Source organism: Drosophila virilis, chromosome 2 (assembly GCF_030788295.1).
Source record: "Drosophila virilis strain 15010-1051.87 chromosome 2, Dvir_AGI_RSII-ME, whole genome shotgun sequence".
NCBI lineage: Eukaryota > Metazoa > Arthropoda > Insecta > Diptera > Drosophilidae > Drosophila > Drosophila virilis.
Genome location: NC_091544.1, coordinates 18,139,327 through 18,156,302, shown reverse-complemented (window position 1 = coordinate 18,156,302; position 16,976 = coordinate 18,139,327). Strand labels below are relative to the sequence as shown.

The window sequence follows — 16,976 nt, the reverse complement described above, 5'->3', positions numbered from 1 at the left end:
ATGTAAAAAAACAAGAGTACTCCTGGTGGGACTGTCCAACTACAAGATACACTGAACTCTTGAGTAGCATCGGAAATTAGAGTTTGATTCTTATGAAACTTTCATAAGACGGGCATGGCTGGATCGACCTAGCTTGTTGTGCTGCTCAAGACTATACCGAGTCGCAAATCCGCCCATTAAACATTATATCCTTTTTTCCCATTTTCAAGATATGTGTCACTTAAGTTTTATAATGGCGCTTAGCGCAATATATTGTTTTTAAACTATTTTAATTATATTTTTACCACCACATGTTAGTCAATGTATATTTCCGTTCATTCCTTATTATAATATAGCCTCATGAGCAGTTTGTTATGCTGGGCTTGCCTTTAAAACTGAAACTTTTGTGGCTTGATAGCCCAAATATCATTAGACGCCAACACCAGTTTCTTATCTTACTGACTGGCAACTTCCTGCAGAAAACTATTGGACAACTTTCGGCAACAAGCAAAAAGTTGAGCGTAACAGTTTTAAGTGTACAACAGTTTGCTTAAAGCTGCCAGAAGCGAAAAAAAAAAAACAAAATGTATTGAAGTACTCATTCTCTTAAGGCTGTCACTGGCATTTTAGCTTGGCAAACTAACAAATTTAATTACTGTCTGGCGCCACAGCAGCACCTTGTGATTAACCAAAGGACATCGAATGTGAATGCCACCAAAGACTTAACTTGAGCTACCTAGACGGCGAAGAGTCGAAGCTATGCGAAGAAAAATTGTACGGCTATCCGCAGAAAAATAAACTCTTTCTTAATTTGAAATTCCTCAGCTGGCAGTTGTCAAAGGATGAACAGCATAGAGAACAACAAGAAGCCTGTAAATACACAGAATATACACAGTAAAGGAGACAGAGATTCACACGCACATACACGCATACGCACACGTACACAGAGCAACAAAAACGGAAACTACGAACTCTAGCGGAAATGCAGCAGCTTTATAAGGAAACAGCTCGGACAAGTTGAAAAGTTAGAAAAACAGATAGTCGGATAGACGGGCAAACGGCCAGACGGGCAGACGGCAAACGGCAGGCAATGCACTTCTCTGCCAGCGGAGGCAGTCAAGTGGCCCTGGTCGCAACTAAAACTAGACGCCCGAGTTGTTATTTCTGATTTTGTTGGTTTTAATGTTTACGGGTGTGCAGCTGCGCCACGCTCCGTATAGCTGCAATGGGCGCCACTTGGCGGCTGACTTTGATTCTATTTAAAGGAAACCACTCGCAAATGGTGCCCCGCTTGCCCTTTCTGTCTGTCAGTACAAGTAATCTGGTGTGTAAATGAAAAGTGTATTGCCTGTTCGTGTTATGCAAATGTTGCGGTTTTGTGGACGCTGAGGGATTGGCTACGTGTTGACTTTTGGCCTTGATAGTTTTAGGTAAAAAGTTGATTTCCTGGAATTTAGGTACTTAAAATATATTTTTTATTGTTGGCACTTTGTTGGGCTGCCTACTAATGACTTAGTTAAGAACTTTAATATTCAAACTATAATTAAATTTGTATAGCTGAGAAAAAACTTTTGCTACAGTTTGAACGTTCTGCATAGAGTATAAATATCAGTTTCTTTCTTGTCTTCTGTAAATTAATTTCGCTGAAATTTTTTAAACCTGAAAACAAGTGGAAAATAGCTCGATTCGTAGTGGGGTTAGTGAATCTATGACTGTTACAATATGGCAGGGACTTTCAAACTAATCAGTCGAATCAAGCGCGAACAAAAAATGTTATTTTGTGAATTGTGATCTGTAGCTCTTGGGGCCGATAGTGGACGTGGGCCGAATATTTTTAACTCGGTCCCAAAAGAGGGACCTGTCAAGAGTTTGACTCCAATGCTAGGATTGTATTACAACTTAAATCTGACGCAGGTATTTACGAAAATAAATTAAATGCTATAATCATACTGTGATTCTGTAGGCGGTATTACAAGAGTTTCTACCAAATCTTATTAAGTTAAATTTAAATAGGGTTATGTTCTTGTGCTTTTCTGAAACACATTATGACATCCTGATAAATCTAGCTGTATATGTTTTATGTGATTGTGATTCTCTGAAACATAATACTTAGGATAATACAAGCATTTAAGGAAAATAAATATCTAAACGTAGATAGTAGCTTGTTCAACCACAATTAACATATTATCAAGACGTACAGAAATGAATAATAAAATATATTTATTCCGAAGAGCATAAAAAATTCCCTGTTTATAAACACCTAAATCATTTATTATTGAAAGCTTTTTAAGTGACTGTTACAGTGACAAATCACAGCACTTAATAAAATTGATAATATGCATATCCTTTGTAAGAAAATATTACGTATACGCATCATTGAATGCTGTAAATTGAAAATGAAACCACAAGTCCTCTAATTACAATGCATACGCTTGATTGAAACACAGTATTTTATAAAATGGCAAATGGGAATCAAATGCAATGGTAAATGTCTTAAATTGCAGTTCTGTCTGTATATGTGTGTGTGTGGGTTGGATTGTATGGGCGGGCATTATAAAGGGCTTTGTGTCAAAGGCAAAAATGCATGGACTGTACGTGCTGTGCAAGCCAAATGTAAGCACGCACTTAATCATTTATGCACTCAAACACACATACACATACACAGAGCGACATTGTGTCTAGTTGTGTGTGTGTGTGTGTGCATCGGGTAAAGTTGACATTGCTCACGTACATTGAGTCGAGGCGTACGCGACTTTTACACGCGCTAGCAGCATTCTGCTCTTAAGTTTCTATTTCTTTGCGCGACTAGCAGCATGCCATTAAAGTAAACTATGTGGCAAATGACAAATGCTACGTTGAAAGCAGCTGAAAATAGAAATTGAGAAAGGAAAAACTTAAAACCGAAAATAGAGGAAAACCACAAACGTAACACAGATGCATCATAAGTTGCCCATATACGTTTCGGCATTAATAAAGTTCAACATGAGCACACAGCGTAGAACTTGGCTGACAGATTTTTCCGCCACTCTTCATCTGTCTCATAAAAATCCACCTCCGGGCCAATATAGCTGACAATGGCAATGAGCTCTCGGTTTGGCAAAAGGGGATGTTTGTGCCACTTTTATTGGAATCGTATAAATGATGCCAACGTCACCGGCTCTCCCACTCCTCACATTTACCTACTACTTGCCCCATTTGTTGCATTTTTGTTTGATTGTTCCATATTATTTTTTTTTTTTTTGGCATGTGCTTCCGTCACTTTCATGTAGCTGCTGGCGTGGGAGGTGGCACTTGACTAGGTGTCGGAAACAAAAACGGCATCACTCGGCATGCAACTCACGACCAGCTAAATATTCAGCGAATTTCGTAATGAATTTTTCTAGCCACTTGATTGCAAGATTGGCGTGCCTGAAATCGTTGTTGGTGTTCGGTAAACAACACTTTTATGAATGGACGGCTGTAATTAAGATGCTGTAAATAAATTGAAAACTCTTGTAGATTAAGTTGTCTGCTTTGATGGATGCAGGCGATAATATTGCAAACTTCAAGTAAAAGCTTTGAACGTAATAAGTTCAGAAGCGAACGAAATATTTGTTTATGAAAACTTCTTTCTTACAAATTTAATTATACTGCGCTGAACAGCTTAACAAGTATTTGGTAGTTGCCAAATATTTAAAGATCTAAGCCTCAAATTCTTAAAATAAATAAATATTTTTAGAAATACTGCAATTATTTGAGTTGAAATTTAGGAATTTGCCTCTAATCCTTTGTTAATTTTTAACGAATTGCTTTAATATTTTTTATACTGCAGCAATCCGTTGTTGTGATTATAAAACGAATTAGCTATTATGCTTGACACGAATATTCTAAGAATATTTAAATTTCTTAAAAGCTTCATTAACTCCAAAGTGTCGCATAATAAAAACACAATTCATCATCATGAAAATTGTCCAAGTCATTTAATTTAATTTTATTTAAAGCGTCCGCAATTCGTTGCATACTTTGGAGTGTCGTCAACCCGCTGAAGCTGACCTAGTTCCTAGGCACTCGAACTGCTCCTCGGGCTGTCCGCTTTCGACGGTTTTTTGCTCGGCTCGCACTTGAAGATCATAGCCGGGTTGAAGTTGTTTGCCTTGGTTTGCTTGTGTTTTAAGTTTTGTTGAGAATAAACTCGCTGTTCGCTCTCGCCTTTGCATATTCTCATTAAGCGCATTACGCGCAAGCACAATTGCCGCCAAAGTGGGATGAATGTTTCGGCCACGTTCTGGCTGCCCTCTTTTATATACAATTTTTTCGTGCCAGTTTGCCTGCAGTATGGTTTTACTTATTTTTAGTGCACTCCACATCTTGCTGCAATTATCTGGGCTGGTGGTCCTTAGGCGCGGATTTCAACGCTTTTGCCATTTACATAATTTACAACTTGCGCTCGCGTTTCTGCTGTCATTTTAAATTTTTTTTTTTACGATTTTTTAAGTGCTCCTGGGTTGCGTCTGTAGTTTTTCTATCTTCAGCCTCACACATATTTATTTTTGTTTTTGTTTTTGGTTTCGTTTGGCTTGTAAGTTTCTTACAGCTGCATGCACCTAGACAAAACAGCAGGCGACTGCGCTGGGGATGTGCGTGTGTGCGCGCATTTCCGTTTCCGGCAAAACTTGTAGTACAGTTTTGTTGAGTTCAACTTCTGCCTGTGCTCTGCTGCTCATACGCAACAGAACCGCACCGAATGGCTGTAAAACTGTAATTGACTCGGGCTATGCAAAATTTATTGCCTGTCAGCTCAGTCGACGCTGTCGCTGCTTATGCATGCAAATTGTCAATGCTACCACGTGCAATTGTTGCTCAGTTTTTTCTTTTATTTCCTCACAGTTTTTGTGCAACATATTCGTTTTTTGTGTTTTGCTTCTTGCCACATAATGTGAGTATAAAATGAAATGAAATTTGATTCTCATATAATTTCTTCTTTTACTACTGTTTAGTGAGTTGTCCTTATGAAATAAAATTAAATTTGATTTTTATGAAACTTCCTCTTTTGCTACTGTTTAGTGAGTTGATATAATATAAATATGTATTTATGTGTGTGTGTGTGTGTGTGTGTGTGTGTGTGTGGTGTGACAGGATGTCGAAGCGCATACAGCTTTATTGTTCTATGCGAGCTCTTATCGTCACGGCTTATTGTTGGGTCCGCTTAGAGCACAATGCGCAAATGTCGCCCTGTGTCATCATTTATTAGGACAACTTCCGCAATGATTACAAATAATGAAAATATCACAAGGACACGCTTGTTATTTGCGATACCGCCTTTGGCTCAAATTTGTATTACTCTTTTTGTGTGTGGATACATTAAATTATTGTGAGTTTGGTTGAATAACCATAAAATTTGAACATATAAGGAATAAAATGTTAATAAAAGACTGTATTAAATATACTTACATGCGTAAGTATAATATTCGTTATTAAATATTATTTTGCATTGGTTTTATATAATTATAAATTAAATTGGAACATCTTCGCTTTATGTTTTTTATTAAAACAATGAAAGATCGAAGAATGCAGAAATAAGAATACTAACGATTAATTTATGTTTAACAGTTGCTACACACCTCACTTTCTATTAGAATAAAGTATAATAAAAATATTTACTGCACAATATCTTTAATTTCTAGCATTTTGTAAGCATATTTAATTATTGCCCCCGATCCAATTTATTTTGTTCTTGTTATTCCTACAACAGTTCCCTTTTCTAAATACAAATATCAATAATCATACGATACGAGTACATATGTCAACACACAGGACATCAGATACGCCTTCAGGCATAGCTTGCGCTTCATTGAACACTCCAAAATGCTCACAATAACAACACGGAGCCGATGTCAAAACAATTGTGAATTCAATGTACGTGGCAGCTACCACACTCTCCACCAGCATTGGCCATGCAGTGCCTCCCAGGCGAGCATGCAAAATACAAATCAATTAGGCGTTAAAAAGAAAATACAAATAGCGTGAGCCAGAAAACAAAAAGAAAACATCCCAATCTCAAGGCAAACGAACATCCTGACATGTGCACACATATGCTTGTTTCTGCGTATGTGTGTGTGTCTGTGTGTGTGTGTTCGTCCTTTTGTTTATTTGCCGCTCTGTAGCTTCTTGGAAGCCCATGACGACGCCTACTTAATGGTTATCAGTGAAACGCTATTAACGCCAAGTTGATTTATAGCAATTTAATTTTGTTTCAATTTGGCCATGTTCGATTATTTTATTCCACAAATTATGTGCAGACACGACTGGGGCGTGGTCGGCGCTTGTCGTGGACAGACCCCTGATTATTTATAGAGCTGGGCCACATGATTTACTTCAAACTGAAAAGTTGCCCGAAAAGTTTCTTTACAGATTGCACAACGTTTTTATTGCTAGACAATAAAAAGCTAACGTATTTTCGTATTATGTATTTTCCTTTAATTTGTTTACTTGTTTGCCTTTTATGTGATTTTTTATAGGTTGCTACTTAGCGCTATTAAGCGCCAGCTTGCTTGGCAAATTGCTTAAACTGATTGAGCAACTGATTTCCATTTGCTTTCTTTTTAATCCTTAATCAAGTGCTCAACAAGCGTCTCTAGCATTATCTAACAGCTAGAAATTCCGTTGAGCTGCAATTGAATATTTCCAACTTATATAAACTACAAGTTTCTTGCGCGTTTCGTTATAAAATATATATCTATGTGTGTGCACATAAAGTATATTAACTTTTGACTTTCAATGAATAAAGTTGCGCCTTTGTGTATGCTACACTTCTTGCCGCGTTCTTAGCTCCGGCTAAAGAAACATAATACACTCTCGTTAAAGTATGCGTAGAGCTGTAACAACAATTCTAGTATTTGGAGTGCGAAAGATATATCGATTCGTTTTTAATGGGAATGGAAAAAAATGTTTTCATATGCGTTGGGTGTGCCATTTTTATACTGCACCTTTAAGATCTTGAATTTAAGCTAGAGTTTCAATGAAATATAAGTCTAAATTTACTTACTTACTCTCAAGTGAAATGAATTGGCTGTGCATGTTTGAGACTTAGATATCCAGCGTTCTATTTAAGCATTCAATATAACTCAACCCAATTCAATGAGAAATTTCTTTGGAAACATTCAAGCCATACGTATTTATAAATATCAGAATGTAGCTATAATGTCATCAAACATAAATTAGAATGAATTTTGGTTGGGACTTTATATTAAAACACACTTTAAAGTGTCGGCTGCATTGAGATGGGAAAAATGCTTTAGTTTTATCCGGCTGTTTGATGATATATTTAAAACTATTCAAATCCAGCATTTCTTTTTACGATGTCACCAGAGCTTACAACAAGTTTACCCACATATCCCTATAAAGTAGAGTATGTATTTTGAGTCTTAGGGATATAATTAAATTCTTCTGTCATTAGAAAAGGTTGGAAATGTAGTGAGTGATTTTAAAAGACACAAACGTCCGGTATTATACATACCAAGAATATTTAACTTTCTTGTATATATATAAATCCGTATATGCTTTCCCAAACCCAACGTCTTCGCTGCACCACGAAGGAAGTTAGTTAAAGTATTTTTAAATGTCGCCTTAACATGAAATACTCATCAATTAAAGTACGTTCTTAAATGCTACGATTATAGATGTGCTGTCTAATGATATCTGGAATAAATTTATTGCTCTTTAAGTGAACACCACTAAAATAGCCTGTACATATAATTAATCTAGTTATTTTAATTTACAGCCGCCTAGAATTTATTTGGTCCGCCCAAAGAATTTATTATGTTTCTAGCCGTGTCACAGCTTGTTACACACAATCAATTGGAGCTTTAATCAAACCTCGGGGGTTGTTGGCAAAGTTTGCGACCCCTTTTAATTGTGCACATTAGCCATAAGAAAACATAGGGTTCAAAGTTCAAGCGTGACAAATAAACCAACAATTAACTTTAATAGCCATTTTCCCCCAATCCAAGCAGTCAAGACTAAAGCCATGAGAATATATTTGTGAAATTAACACTTTCGCTCATTCTTGAAGTTATTGTTGTTGTTTGTCTGTCGTAAAGTTTAACAATATATCCTCTAGGTATAAAGGGGGCAAGCAGGCTGATAGATGCCACGCTCAAGGGCTAAATTATTGCAATTAGCCAAAGAAATGCCTTATTGATTTTCTTTATAAAGTGACACTTGCAAATCTGAAGTATGAGCGCACACCCTTGCTAAAAAAAGTGTCAAATAAATGATGGAGGCAGTCGTCTTACGACTTAGAACATTGAACCGAAGAAAATATGGTGTATGAGAATTGAGCTAGAGAATGTCGGCCTTGATGCACATTTAATGAGCTGCCAGAAGTCAGAGGAGCTGAAAAGTCTATAAACATTGAAAACCCATCAAAAGGCAACATTAAAGCACACCTCAGGCTGGACACGTAAGTGACACGGAAGTGCAGTGACATAGAGAAAGTAAATAATAATAATATTTCAAAAGGTCCCGGTCGACAATAACAATCATAGCGGAATAATCGAGAGCACGCTCTGCGGCAGCTCAATTGACGAGCTGAGCTGGACACGACTAGATCTTGATGGCAACAAATCCTAAGCCTTATAAATCGCCCTCCCACACACACGGAGAGCTTGGCACAGGCGACGTGCCAGATAAAACTCTTGTCAAAATGTATTTTATGGCGGACTAAACCCTGCGGCCTGTAATGTTGCGACGTTCCGAAGACTTTAGGACGTTGCACGTTGTGTGGTATTCTTAATAAAATTGCTGCTGCGTCCATTTCTTAACGTGGCTAAGAGCATATAATGTTGTTAGCTCATCTTTCCGTTCACCAGTTCATCCCATGGGCCACATTCTCAGTTCTCAGCGCTAAGCCTGGGCCACTCGAGAGCTCGTTGTCCTTGTGGCAATTTTATTTTGTCAACAATGGCGTTGGCCTGAATGCAATTGAGTCCAACTATGCACGTCTGTTGCTGTTACTTGGAATATGCTTTAATTTGTGTTAAAGCACTGCAACTGTAATTATTGCCACGCCCTTGCCCAACATATAAACATATGTTTATTTACTGGTCCCAGTGCCGGACAAATACTTCAAGCCCTGCACAATAAACAACCCGAATGACAGCGAACTCTCTCGTTACTCGTCTAGGACGCCTGCCTGTCTGCTGTCCTTGCGCAAAATGTAAGCTCACATGCCGCTTAGCGTTGTAATCGCAATTACCGCTGCCCACTGCCACCACATTGCCGACTTGTGGCAAATTAAATTGTTAAAAGGGGAGTCAACATCCCAGCAACAAGCCGACAACTCGCAGCCCTCGGTTAATGATGCCGCTTTGTGACCGCTAAGCGTTTAACCTTCAGACGCAGCGACGTCGTCGAGACACGTGATAAATGTTGAAGATGCATATATACATCAAGTAGGTACATGTACACAAACATATTTAATTCTTATATATATATATTTTACAGTGGCTTTTGCTGTTCTGCTCATCACACTTGGTTAATTTTGCTTGGCAAATAAGCTTAAGGCAATTTTTGATGCTATATTAACAGAACTCTGAAAGCAGCCCACACCAGGGAATATCAATGCAAAAGCTGTATATAGGATCAGATATTTAAGACATAGACTAACTACAAATACAAATGATGTTTTCTCGAAACTTACACTCTAAAATTGCCAGAACGTATAATATCGATCTTACACAAAAGTCATGTGAATTAAATAAACCAATCAAAGTTTTCACCTTAAGTGCAGAATTCATCTTTGAAAAAACCATGACAAAAAGAAATTTGAAATATAATGTGTTTCCATTTACTTGACAAATTTTACAGATGCAAATTTTCAAACTAAGAAGCTTCAATTTCCTATATACAGCCCGAAGACTACGGGCAACGCCTGCTATTGGATTATTATCGGGTAAACATTTGTTGAATTTTCAAAGATTCCTTACGCGATGCCCGACAAAGGCTCAATTAATGCTGGCTTTTGATGGCCATATTAGCCAAAGGCCGCTATTGTTGTAGCTATTATGTGTTTGTATATTATAAGTACATATAGCACAATATGACGTCGTAGATGGCCAAGCTAAAAATAAATGTGGAGCATGAAAAACAAGTGCTTCGAGTCCTTGAGACGCCAGGCAACGCAGAAGACTCAGCAGGCCCATGGAACATTGAGTAACGACTGGCAGGGTCATTAGCGCGACTCGCACGTGTGATTATCTGGCCAAAACTCTTGGCCAGCGGCAATTTTCGTCTGCTGATTTACTAGATAGGCGCCGCCCGAAACAAAGGCCCATTGGCAAAATTAAATTTTAAAGCCATGCATGCTCATACTAGTAGCTAATAGGCAAGTGTATGTGTGCATAGTGGGCACGAGCCAGGCTCGCACACATTTCAAGCAAATTGCCTGGACATGTACTGGCCAAGTGCTCAGCTCTCAAACACTACGAGTAGCTGCGTATGCCGCTGCATAATATGCTTCGATTTTTCCTGCAAGCAAATATAAAATTGCGCAATGTTTTCTTTTTGCTCCAGGCTAATCGGGTGTGTGTGCGTGTGTGTTTGTGATGGAACCTTAGCAAGCCAGTGGAAAAATCCAGAAGTTAGCAAAGAAGTCAGCCAGAAGTCATGCACATCAAATGAAATTGTTGCCCATACCAACACCCAGAGTAATAGCCACACATGGTTAAAGCTCCTGGTTTGTTTTCGGATACAAAAAGATACGTTTATATGAACAGCATTGCAGTCCATTCCAGCTGGCCATGGTTAGCAGTTGCTCGCAGATTTGGCTTGAGCTCCCACATTTGACTTTGTCTAACCTTTTGGGCGCCGTGTAGAGAGTGTGATGCAGTTGTAATTGGCATATCTGTGTCAGAGCCATCAACAGCTCAATGTGCCAAGATTAGCCCCCAGGGCCTTGCCAATGTGTGTATACCAGCGTGTTAGAATGGACTTGTTGACGTGCTTTAATAGAATCTATATACTATGATTATACATAGATTATTGGGTTGATTTTATCAACATTTAATTTACTTTGGATCATTTATGAATATACAAAACATTTCTTTTACTCCGTTCGAATATCATTGCATATATATAAATTAAATGTAAGCTTATAATGGTCTTAATATTGGGTTAATCAAATTGACATGTGATTTACCTTTGACTTTCTTAGAAGAATATAATATTAGACAAGAATATAATCGAATAGAAAAAAATTCAAATTCTTAACCACTCAAATCTAATGTTGGTCTCTCACGTATCTCTATTTCAGCTTCTATACATTATTTAAGTCAATCATTAAATGTATTTGGGGCCGGTGCAAATATAAAATAAATCCCTTTTATAAAACATTTTTTAGCATTGGTCGAGCAGGAGGCACACTTAAGCTTTTTAAATTACAAATAAGTGTAACTCTTAAGCTAAGCCGGGCCATGTAAATACTACTCATTCACTAAACCCTGTTTACCAACAATTTTGTTATCCTTTTGTTCTGCAGTTCAGAATTGTCAAGCAGCTAATTTGCTGTTGCTTGGATGTCTGGGAATTTAATATTATTATGACCATTCGTTGTACTTTTTCGTGTTTTATTTAGTCTGGATCACTGATAAAGGACATACTTATTTTTAGATTGTTATTTTTAGCTTCTGTCTTTTATTCTACTCAGTAGAAATCAAAGAAAATTCTTCCTTATATTCAAACAAATATATATTATACATTAGAAATCATAGCCGAATAATCGTTTGCTTGTTTTGCCTAAACCAATAAAAGGCTATAAGTAAATGTTGCCTAAAAATCAGTTTCAGAGTCAAATGTACGCAATATGCCATAAATATGAAAAATCTATTGCAAAAAACCAACTTGAAGTTCGTTCGATGCGCGTTGAGTTGAGATGAAGATAAATTATATGCTTACCCTTGCGGTCCTTTTACAAGGATACTCTTATTGGTGGCACATAAAAACTATCACTCAAATCAATAAGCTGTTGGCATTTGTAGTCTGGGCCTTCTTTGATTTTTTTTTATAACTTTGTCATTGTTGGCCAGGCGGATGCGGGGCTATGGAGAGGGTCTAACTTTACTTTTTGCTGGCCATATGTTGTCTGCGGGTCTGTGTGTGAATTTGACTGCTTTCTTTGGGTGGTGCTCATTTAAATAGATCCAAATTTATGGCAAACACCGAAACACACACACGCACAAGCACTTTGAGCGATTGACGCGCTTTAGCTTGGCTACAGCGGCATCTGCGCGACTCTAAAGCACGAGGGGCTGCCTTGGGTTTAAGGCTATTTCCGTTTTAACAATGGCTGTTCGTTGGCGTGATTTATACGATGGAGCGTATAGAGATTTCATTACACTTTGGGTGCGTGCCACACTTGGAGAGGCTGCTTCCATTTTTATGGCCGCCTCAATCCAAAAAACGGAAGTTTAGTTTAATCGAAGTTGTTGTCACGACTTGCGACCGCTGATTGATTGCCCAATTGATAAGCCAGGCGCCTGGCATGCAAATTAACTTAAAGTGCGCCACACAACTTTCTACCCCAATTTCAATTCTAATTTGCAGCTGCGAAACAAATGACATTTGCCAAACATTTGCCTTATTATTGTTCGTTGTCATTTTGTGGCAAAGTGAGCTTCGTGTCGCTCATTTTCAGCTTGCGCAAATTCAAATTTTTACCAAAAACATGACAACAGCTGCCGACAGTGACCCCAGCAGCAGGAATTTTGTCTGCCATTGTCGTCTGTTTGATTTTGCGGCATGCGAATAAAAAAATAAACTTTGCAGTTTGTAACGCAAGTCGTTCACATGCATTGTGTTCGCGAGGGTCGTATGGAAAGTAAATTTCACTTAGAACACCATTTTTGAGAAAAGCTATCAAATTCCAATTACTCATGTATGCAAGATTTTTAAAAACGTTTACAAAACTAATCCTGCCGTAACAATCGATAATCTAAAACGATGTTAAGGGCACCTAACACTAAAACAAAAGTTTTAAAACATTTTCTGTGAAAGCTTTGTAGAATACATTTTGTTATTAGGGGCATTATCAAAAAATAACGATTTTATAAAGGACTATAAATAATAACAAAAACGGAATTATGTTGCAGTATCAAGTATTTGACATATATCTATCTTTCCAATATACAATATGAAATGTAAACAATTATATAGACAATTTATTAAATTTTAACAAAATATATTGTGAGTGGCAGTCAACTTAACTTAACTTCACCCAGACAACTGTTGCGATTCACCCACGAAATGTAATTTTATAAAATCAATTGAAGTCAATGGAAAAAGTTTATATAAAATGAATTTGGAGAGCTGTATCGGTTTCAATGCATAAATTAGTTGAATAAGCTCCGCGCAGATGTGCTGCCTGAGAAGACAATGACAAGCAGGAGTTTTTTTTTTATACTTTGGGTACCCACCTCATAAAAGTAGAAAGAATTCAAGTTGTCCAATTCACCCGCATATGGCGACGTTAAGTTGTCGCCTGATGCCGCTGTCGCTGCCGCCGCCTCAAAATCGCTGCCTGGCGTTGTTGTTGATGCTGTTGTTGGTGTTGCTGTTGTTGTTGTTGCTGCTTCTGTCGTCTGGGCTGCACTAGCAGTCGTTGGCGTCGGCGCCAGCATCACGTGTGAGATCGCAGGTGTAAAATATGTCAGATTAACTGTAGACTCCGCTGGCGCAATGCCGGCTGCTGCGCCAGTCAACGTCAACTGGCTGCCATTGGACGCCTGGGGTGGTGGCAGCATGCCCGACGACACGGAGGCCAGCGTATAATAGAGCGAGCTATCGAAAAGCCTCAGATGCAACATGCCGCCCGTGTGTGAGTCGTACCTTAGGTGTGAGTCATATTTAACAAACTGTAGCTGCAATGAAAATTGAAAATACATTAATATAATCACATTGCACATAAAACACGTTAAGTTCAATGACGATTGCTGTGCCATAAGACCTGTTAAGCTCTGGTATTTAAAAACCATTCATAAACCCACAGCTGCTGCATAATAAACGCTTTAAGCACTCTTGGCCAAAAACCCGTCTCACGGGTGACAAGGCTCTTGTCTATGGACTGGGATTGGTATATTGTTTGGAACTGGGTTTTCGCACCAGCCGCTACATGTCATATGTGTGTGTGTGTGTATGCGTGTTTACGAATTTTGTATATTTGCCTGTTTAGGTGGATTAATTTCAGCTCAGGTCGCGTACTGAAGCTTGTTATTAATGTGGCGCCGTATGCGACTTTTGTAGGTGGCAAACTTTGGCGCTAAAAAATGATAAGGGTATGAATAAAAAAAAAGTCGCTCCCTAATTCTATGTAAATCTTTCAAAGCTGGGCAAAGCGCAAAGATATGGAAGAAAACTTTTTAATGTATAAAATATATTTTTTGTAATTCAAATTTGACTTATTTCTGTTATAATGTCACATATAGTAGAATAAAAATATTATTATCAATTAAAGATAAATAAATATTAAACATAAATATTTGCATGCGTCCATTAATTTCTTGCGGACTTTATATAATTTAGGGCAATTTTTTTTTTGCCATTTAGTCTAATCTCTCTAATATTTCTAATATTGCAATTAAACTAAAACTAAAGAATATAATGAACAGTAAGATAAAAATAAAGCTACAAAAATTCTCCCTACTCGACATCATTAGTTATCGAACTCAATGTTGCACACCGTGTTGTATAATGCATGCTTATAAAAATTTTAGTATTGTATTCACCTAGTCATAAAGATGTTCGTATTTAATACTTCTCAATCAATTATTTAGAAACGTATCAACGCAAAGTTGTAAAGAAGAGTTATTATAGCCGCATTAGCGGCACTCTTCATACATATCATAAGAACGCATAAGTACGGTTAGTGTGCTCATTGAGTAAAAATATCACGTATCCAAGGAGATTATGAGCATGTTACTAATTGAATTTAACATATGCAAGTCTTGACCCCAGCGGACATGCAACTGATTGTTGGATTGTTCATAGCTGATAACAATAACTTTAACAATTAGATTGTTGCCAACAATGGCAATGTCGTGGCAGCACGCACGTCTGTGCAGGCCAACAAAAGGACCTCTGAACTCTTAGTGTGGCCTTAAAACTTATGTGCATGCATATGTGGCTGTGCGTCTGACTGGCTGTCTGTCTCCCCTGGCTCTCGTGTGTGTGTGTTCTTAACTGTCTGGTGTGACCTTTGACACGAGACTTAAAATTAAAATCGCTACAAGATGTCAACTTATTGGCCACAGGCTGCTGAAACGTGAATGAATTTGCCAAATAAATTATATTAAAAACGCAAACAAAGTTTGTGGCCAGGTAAGCGGTCCACTAATGCGGGCACGCAACTATTTTGGCAATGATTTATTAGCACACGTATAGCTCAAGTGTGTATGTTGCGTGCCTGTGTGGGCTATCTGGCTTGCCTGATTCCACTTGGACACATTCAATTTAGTCGAGTGGATGCCGCCTAAAGGCGTTTAAGGCGTGGCTACATGTCGCCACTTTCGATGCTTATAAATGTGTAATTTTTTATTGCATTTTACAAGCGCATAGTTTCATTTGGCACATGGCCAACAAATGCTTTGCAGCGTCTGTTTTATGTTTCATATATGCCAACCAACTCGTTTTTTGCTCTGCAAGCCCGCTCCCCGTAACGTGGCGCCTTTGTGGGTGCTGACAATACAGCTGGCGGGTAGTGCATTGCATAAAATAATTACTAGAAATGTGCTACTGAAGTGTCACTTAAGTGCTAACGCTTTGAAGTGCAGCTTTTTAAATGTGTATAAAAATATGATATATTGCGTATACGCAACGTTTGCGTTTATTTATGAAAAATTGTGACATTGCGCAAAGTTTTTCCTGCCTGAAAGAGAACATATTTTGTTGTTGCAAGTTTAACTTAATGCCTTTTTGTGGTTAAGCGGCTTTGCGCTGAGAATGCTTTATTTTCGTTCCATTTTTCGATTGCCTTTGTGTGTTTTCAGTTATTTGGAAGAATATTCTATTTATAGTTCCTTTACAAGTTATATAAACTAATGACAGTTAGTTGCAACTTAAACTAATACAATCACACTGGTAAATATACAAATTCTTGTTTGCTTAGTTTTTAATGTTTGTATTCCTAATTAAATACTCAGTAAGTAAAAACCTGCAAGGGTAAATATATTTAAATAGGGGAAGCAACCATATGCCATGAATATTAAAGGATTATTTTATTACCACAGTTTTAATTTTTATATAGTTTTTAGTTTTTGTATATTATTTTATATTTCATAATTTTCATTGGTTGACTTCCATTTATTATAAAATAGATTTTATCTGTTTCAGTATTTGAAAGTACATTTTTTTGTGTCTTCTTTCCAAATTGCCTATGCAAATCTGCAGACTATATATTTCTTTAAAAGTAGTTGCTATATGCATATGTAAATCTAGCAAATCCCTTCAAAGAAATAATCGTCTCAACCCATTTGGACTTTGCATAATCAGTTTAGCATTTAAGTTTAAGGCTATTGTTGTTGCTGCTGTTTGTGTTAATGCGCATTTAATTTGCATGCAAAATATATGAAATATCAGTCAAAGCTGCTATTCATGGCCTCGACACGAGTTGGTGCCAAGCCGCCATTGAGCATTTATTTTTTTTTTGTTTTGCTATGCGCTTTGGCTCAATTTGATTGACATATTTTGACTAAGCTGTCAGCCAATATGCAGACAGCTTCAGACAATAAGATGCCAAATTTCTGTGCTGTGACACTTTTTTGCTTGGTTTTACTTTCTGGCACTGACGTTGGCTTACTTCTTGTCGAGTGTTGTTGCTTCAACTGGCGCTATCAGCATTTACTTTGATGGGATAAATCGGTGCAAAAAGCGCTTAAATGAAAGCAGGAGCCTTTTATTCAAGCTGTTTTGATGCCTTCAGCAGCAAATGAACAGCTTTAAAAAATATATATATAGAAGGGGAGACAAAT

At 37.6% G+C, this 16,976-nt stretch overlaps 1 protein-coding gene across 2 annotated transcripts in view; it reads right to left on the bottom strand.

Annotated features, from left to right (window-relative positions):
• CCAP-R (Crustacean cardioactive peptide receptor) overlaps positions 1-16,976 on the bottom strand; it is a 40,843-nt gene that overhangs the window by 8,806 nt on the left and 15,061 nt on the right. For both annotated transcript variants that reach the window (XM_002053429.4, XM_032436801.2), the window contains exon 2: positions 13,428-13,871. In XM_002053429.4, the coding sequence (XP_002053465.1) occupies positions 13,428-13,817 (390 nt within the window). In that variant the 5' untranslated portion in view covers positions 13,818-13,871. The remainder of the gene's footprint in view (positions 1-13,427; positions 13,872-16,976) is intronic.